The sequence below is a fragment of the Pyxicephalus adspersus genome, chromosome 10 (genome assembly GCF_032062135.1).
Source record: "Pyxicephalus adspersus chromosome 10, UCB_Pads_2.0, whole genome shotgun sequence".
NCBI classification, from domain to species: Eukaryota; Metazoa; Chordata; class Amphibia; order Anura; family Pyxicephalidae; genus Pyxicephalus; species Pyxicephalus adspersus.
The window spans coordinates 5917355-5924810 of NC_092867.1; the positions used below are offsets into that span (position 1 = coordinate 5917355).

Below are 7456 nucleotides of genomic sequence, written 5' to 3' on the forward strand. Positions count from 1 at the left end.
TGAGATTGAGGGGGTATACTTTACCTCTGGGAGGTGTGGAATTAGAAATGAGGTCTATCGCACATAGGACCCGTAAGGGGGCAGCTGCTCAGCCTTGAACTTAGAGAAGATATTCTCGAAGTCCTGATATTGAGTTGGGATGGACAGAGCAAGTTGAGTGGAGAGAGCAAGAAGCTTGGGAGGCATGAGCTTGGTCAAACACTTGAAGTGACAAGAGGGACACCAAATCAATACCTCCAGAGTAGACCAATCAAGCACTTGAGGGTCTGAGGAAGACCAAGAAAGATTATGGTCTCATGAGGTAGCACACCTACATATATTTGTATGAGCATAGTTTTCAAACGAACAAGTCCACAGGACAGAATGGTGCCATCTATGACAGTGATACACAGGTTGCAACAATGGGCCTGATTTTTTAAAGGTCTCCAAGGCTTGAGAAGATACATTTTAATCAGTGAAGCTGGGTGATCCAGTCAACCTGGAATAGATCAGGTCCAAGATTCAAAACGTTTGTTAGCAAATGGCAAAATCTTTTTTTTTTTCTGACTTCAGTGAATTGGTCCCTTAGTTTGTTATAAAATAAAATATTGTACTTTTTCTGTATTCACTAACCTCAATGAGTTATCCTTTGTAGAGTTGGCTGTTGCCAACTGCACAGTTTTACACCAAAGTAATAAACCCTAAGACTTAACTTTATTATTACACTGAAAGTTTTCTCTGATCATTTACAAGTAGGTGACGGTGAAGGTGTACTGGGGACAAATGTACCTCTCAGTCTAAAAAGATATAAGAAAAAATTACAGCAATTAGCGGAAGTCATAGGTTGTATAATACTGTTGACAATCAAAAATTCGGTCATAGATAATCCGGTTCTTTCTGTTTTCCGACATGACTGTAGTACACAGTTTGGCTACTAATATTTTGATGGTGCTGTTTTGCAGAAACAGCTGGTAGGTCTTGCTTCCTACACTAAATACACATTGAGACGCCCCTGCTGCCTGCTCTTCGGAACTATGCCAGATGTCGGCGGGTGCTGCGAGAGGAAAGCTGGCCTGTGCGTGGAGTTGGGTATAATTTTCCAAAATCCGGAATTTTTAAAAATACGAAAATTTTGAATGTCAACTGTACTATACTTTCAATGGTTGAAAGATATCTCTAAAAGTTTGTATTGTACACATGTTATGTATATTAACCACCTTCATCACCTTCCGCACCCACCAGTTGTTAGCTTGTACTTTATATTCACACTGGTTGTGAAATGCAACAACGTAACCACTTTCACTGAGAGACTCCAGCTGGTCAGTGGTCAGCAATGCTGCATAGAAAATCCATGCAAAACAGGAGCAGAGCTAGATTTCTGGAACTAAACCAATCACCATATATATTTTTTTAATGTTAACTCCTACTCAGTATTGTGTTATTATATTAGTATTATAACCCCACACAGGGATCAAATAATTCCCGGTGACAATGCCCGCATCTGCTTTTCTCCCCATGCAGACATCTTTTTTCAGGCGTCATCCAGGGTCACCATGTTTGTGATCCAATCACTAAGGTGAGGAATACAAAAAGATTTTGGCTTGATTGTCCCTGATGTTTTTCTGAACTAAATAATTGTGAAAGCCCCAGATTAGGTATAATCAAGTAAAAAAAAAGAAAATGACAAAAGGTGGCTTTTAAGGCATTCAAATCAAATACATTTTACTTAAAGTTCAAAAATGTTGAACAGTAAAATTTATTTTATTAATATTACTGTTACTTGTCTCTACCTCCCCTGAGGAAGCCTATCGGCGAAACGCGTCAGGCCCAGAGAAGTTTGTGTTTTCCTTTACAATGGCATAATTTCATTTATGATAATTTATTAGCGTTATTCTGCCCGGGGCCTCATTCTTGGTCTCCAATTTTCTTGACCATTTTGCTGTTCATCGGTTTTGAATATGAGTAAAATGTATTTGATTTGAGCACTGAGGAGAAGAGATTCAGAAAACACTTGCATACAGCAGACCAGTAATATCCTAGCCTAGATAGTCATTAGACTTGATTACTTTTTAATAATTAGTGTTTTATAAAACATAATCCTGATGCTGTCTCTTTTGCCAAAAAACAGCTCCTGGTAACCTGCTGATGGCCCTATGTGGTGTAAAGACCAGCCCGGCACATACAAAGGGGTTACATCATCAGCCGATGTCCAATGAGTAAAGAGGGTCACCTTGGACCCAGAAAAGCAGCCAACCAAGGTAGTGGCTTTGAGGGATGCAGAGGTGACAGAATTAGGGCTGATCAATGCTGCTGGGTGCCTACAAAAAGGGTAAGTTTAAAGAATGCTGTGCATTCTGATTGTGGCGCCCAGATGCGCTGGGCATACTTACCTGTTATGGCACAGAGTTGTGATGTGCATACTTTTCAATTTTGGCACACATATGTGCTGAGCAAACTTGTTGATCATGGAACACACATGTGCTAGGAAAACTTAGCAATTGTGGCACACAAATGTGTTGAGCGTAAGTGCCAAAGACAAATGCTCATCCACACCAACCAGAAATTTTAATTTGTATTTAATCCCTATTCAGCATTTCCTGCGTGGTAGAGAAGTAATGAGCTCCAAGGAGTAAAGAGGATCATCATGGTCTCAAAAAAGTTGGCAACATAGATAGTGGCTTCAACGGATGCAAAGGTGACAGAATCACATTGTTGCAGGATGCCTACAAAAAAGTAACGTGTGCCAATAATCAGTAAGTATGCCATGCATATTGACTTTGGCACACATATGCCCCGGGCATTTTTTGTCATTTATGGCACACAGATTTGTTGGGCATACTTGTTGATTATAGTACACATATGTGCTGGGCATACTTGCCGCTTATGACACACAGATGTGCTTGCTGGATTTAATTCCTGTAAATGGCCGTATTCAGCATTCCCAGCATGGGAGAGTAGGGCTCACTATCCACATCGGATCTTGACAAAGACAACCCAATGATTGGTCACCAATTATTCAACTTACTAAAAGTTCAACCGTATGATGACATGAATGGTGACACTGGATGTACAGTATTCTCCAGATGCACAATCCGGGGTTACCATTATTTATCCACACCATATCCAGATTGGTGACAACATAAACCCTGTCAAAATAATTGTCCTGCTGCACGCTATGTTCAATAACTCTCTGTTTGCAGATCTGTCAGGGAAGCCAAATGTTACATAATGTGCTGAACATTCTGTTGGTAGTGGTGCTTGTCATCTCCAGCTATTAAAACTGTATTTGTTTACATCTGGTGGAGAATCTTCTGGGTCCATACGTTATAATGGCAGTAATTAAATCTACACCAGGAATGTTTCAGTGAAATTAAGATTCTCTGCTTTATATATGTTCCTTAATGCCCCTTGGTATGGTAGCATAATCAAAGTAGCGGTATCTTTAGGAGGACATTGGACTCCTTAAGGTCCACAAATTCCAGACATGTGTAATCAAAATTTTAGTGTAATCTCCTGGCCATATACATCAGCGGTCACCAACCGGTGGTCCGCAGCTCTGACCAGTGCGCCCCCAGTGGGGTTCTTCTCCTGGCCCCGCTGGGGGCGCACCGGCCAGAGCTGCGGACCACCAGTTGGGATGCACTGGCTAGACCATGTCTCCCATACGAATCATAGACTCAGGGCGGTGGGCAGTTTGTGTTTTTGGACACAACCCACCCACTCTCCCATCGCAGATCAGATGACAGGTTCTGTCATCATAACGTCACTATGGGGGGAAGTTTCTTCCACTTTGAGTGATACACGGTTTCCCGCGCATGTGTGGTCCAAAACCTGTACGTTAAGTGGTCCGTAGGTCTGAAAAGATTGGAGACCACTGATCGACATGATGTGACCCCAACCTAGCTCATGCTTTTTTTTTTTTGTGGGTCCATCCAAAAGTTGGGCAGCAAAATTGGCCAAAGCACAGGGGGGCAAAGGAACCAGATACTAAACGTTGCATACCAGTACACTTAAAGATTAAAAACAGAGATCTTAAAAAAATGTTCACATTTTTAATAAAATTTCTATATTTATAAGGGTCAATCATTTTAGTGGTGAAGCGCTGTCTTCCATTTGTCCCCCTCCTTGAAGAGTCGTGAAGAATAACTCAACGCCATTGGAAGTGGCGTATGCAGTTCATTTGCTTCCATTGTGGCCCCTATGCTCCAAAAGTTCTACCAGTAAAACACTTCATGTCCTGGGGTAACAACATTCCTCTGTATAATACCTATAAAGAAGCAGCATTGCCACCTTTCTCTGTCAAAGGTAACCGGTGTTCTGTAGTCCACAGGTAGGATGACCTTGCCCAAGAAAACACTGCAGAAAGCACAAGACAGCACTAGGCAATAGTTTTTTTGTATTTTACAGATATACCTAAACACTTTCATTGGAAAAATAAACAGACAAGAAGGGAACAAATATTAGAACTTTATTGCAAGAAGGTACATATATATTTTTCGGGCCATGCAATACACTGAAAAAGTAGAAATGGGACCAAGTTTTGTTACTTTATTTTTATGTCCCTCTCAAAGTTTTTAGTTAAATGTATTTTCATTACATCAATACATATTTGGCACATATTATGCAGTTTATTTATTGGCTTTCCTATTGTAACTGCTGTACTGTTATAGCACTGCTGTACTATAGCTGACCACTAGGTGACGTAATCCTTCAAAATGAGCAATGCATGGGGATTCGATTGGCTGTGAGTGGGGCCAAACTGATGTGTGAAAATATAATAATACAGCCTAATGTGTTCATCAGTTACATGTCAGTAAACAGTTAATGTAACATACATGATTTTGTAAAAGAATAAGATTGTTGTCCAAATATACTCTCTTTGTGCTAGTTTGCTAAGGCCAGTTGTTTTTCTTTTAACCTTAATATACTTGCATCATCTTTGAACCATGGCCAGAAGGCTTGAGCCTTGTGCAGATATTTGACAGACCTGAGATGATTATCAATGGAAACAATCTTTTGCAATTGCTTCCAATGGCAGATGAATGAGTTCTATGGAGAGTGGAAGGGGACAGATGAATGATTACTACCCTGCTGCTCTCTCTTTCCATAGAAATGCACAATAGTTATTTCCAATTGGTCATTCATCAATTCACCATTTTCACCACATTTAATAGGCTAAGTGAATCATGCATTGCAAAATATTCCAAATCATGTCCATGGAAATGTGATTTTTGGTTCCTGACCTTGGAACATTGACTTATATTTTTTTTCTCATACATAGAAGCCATAAATTGTCCAATAAATTAGCCAGATAATTCTCCAGTGCTTCCAGAATCTTCTCTGATTCCCCTGAAAATTTGTCTTACATATACTTTTTGGCCAAAAGAATGTGGACCTTTTAAGTTGTTGGGATGGTGTGGCGTGGAGGACATTGAGTAGCTCAAAAAGGTCCATAATAATGCACAATTTTTGGAATGGGAGATCCAACAAGCTCATTTAGATGTGGTGGTTTGGTTTCCACAAATGTTTGGCCATTATAGTGTTTCATACATATACCATTGTAATTATCATGCTTCATTATAACCAAGGTTCCAGGAAAACTTCCATTTTTTGTTTTAGACTTCAGTGCATTTATGACAAGGAAATGGGGTTGGTAGGGAAATAGGGAGAGCTGGGCTTGTTTCATTGATCATGTCTCCCTGGAAAAAAAAGAAAGGGACAAAGAACAAATATATAGTTTGTCATATACAAAAAAGTAGAGTATTTAAAATCTTTGTACTTCTCCAAACCATAATAAAACTCTAGGCAACGTCAATACAGGACCATAAAACTTGTGCCATTGGAAAACAAATCTTGGTGTATACTCTGGCCATTTCATGGCACTGTGCCCTCATGTAAAATGTATAACAGTGTTTGTAACACTTTACATGGTTGGCAACAATAATGTACAAAAGATTTCAAGACCAGGGTCCTCAAATTATTTGCATGTTAGGAACCCCCGGGTCCCACTTCCATGGTAATGAGCACTAGGGTACAGTCAATTCACTCTGTGCTGCCAAAAATGAATACATGCTTGTTCACAAAAATTCAAGGCTGCATTCAGATTGGCAGTGAAGTTACCCCTTCCTAATGCCATACAACCCTACCTAGGGGGGAGATGGTCAGTACTACTCACTGACGCCTGAAGTCAAATCTGCAGATGCTGTGTGACGGGGGCTGAGCGGTTGTTGGGGTTCTTGTTACACATAGCAGGACACTTACCTTCTCTGACCCTCAATGTGGAAGCTAGTAGGAAACCCCTTTTGCCCCCTGTTTCTCATCGTAATATGTTGCCCTGTCACACATAGCTACCCCCTTACTTCCTATGGACCCCATGGATCCTTGTAAGAAAAGGAAAATGTACCTGCAAGTGGAGGAATCTTGTGGATAATTCCCCCTAACATTTCATCACTAGAGCACCATCACCAAGATACAAAAACTATACCTATCATACCATGCTACCCTGTCACACATAGCTGGCCACCTACCTCAACTTCTCCTTTTCTCCTTAACAGTAGAGAAAGAGAAATGTGGCTAACATTCTATTATTCTGGAAACAAAACTATTCTAGTTTGAAACATACATCTTTAATGTTCGTTTGCATTGTAGCCCACAAGTTTTATCTCAATGTCAACAGCAGCCCCCAGATGAAAAAAAGTTTGGGCACCACTGTTTTAGAGCAAGTTACCTATTATTACCAGTTTAAAATTACAAATTACCATTACCTGTAAAAAAAGGTAAAATCTGCAGATAAGTCAATGTGATTTTAAAATGTTTTAAAAATAATACCTCAGGATTGTATTCATTCACATTAATGTTTTATTAGACAGGTAACTATTGAATCTCTTGTTTTTTTAAATCAGATTTCCCTTTAAAATAAAATGTACTCACTGTACGATGATTGATAATGGCAGTGTGTTTGGCCTCTTGAACGGCAGTTTGGGCTTTAGCTATGGTTTCTTCATCCCAGTCTACACTGTTAATGTTTATAATAGCATCCATTATCCTGAAAGAGACAAATGCCAGGAAAAGAAAGCGAGGGTAAGAAGAGATAAAAGGCACATTAACCTGACTTAATATCTTCTGGTGTACCCCATCAAAAAAACAAACTGTACCCCTGACCTAGGGTGTCTGCATACAGAGATCTGGGCAATTGTACGTAGCGCCCCTCCAATTCACAATGGCAGCTCTAAACAATTATGGTGTCATCCAAGGGTTGCCATCCAAAAAGGTAGGAAGGGAGGTAGACAGGAGGTTTTATTCTAGGGGGATAGGGCACTGTTAGTCTATGGTTGTGTCATTGGAGGCTCTTTTTTGGCTAGCAGCCTTGGCTGTCAGAAGATTGACCTTTCCACCTAAATGGGCTTTTAGGGCCATCAGGACTGAACTCTCCACTGCAGACAGGGGTGTAGTTGTAAATAAAGAAGAGGGGGCAAGG

General features: G+C 40.2%; 1 protein-coding gene across 2 annotated transcripts in view; it reads right to left on the minus strand.

Annotated features, from left to right (window-relative positions):
- Positions 1 to 4426: 4426 nt before the first annotated feature.
- The window catches only part of LOC140339574 (DBH-like monooxygenase protein 2), a 12275-nt gene continuing 9245 nt past the window's right edge, over positions 4427 to 7456 (minus strand). For both annotated transcript variants that reach the window (XM_072424335.1, XM_072424336.1), the window contains exons 12-13: positions 6910 to 7024; positions 4427 to 5678 (exon numbers count right to left, since the gene is read on the minus strand). In XM_072424335.1, the coding sequence (XP_072280436.1) occupies positions 5595 to 5678; positions 6910 to 7024 (199 nt within the window). In that variant the 3' untranslated portion in view covers positions 4427 to 5594. The remainder of the gene's footprint in view (positions 5679 to 6909; positions 7025 to 7456) is intronic.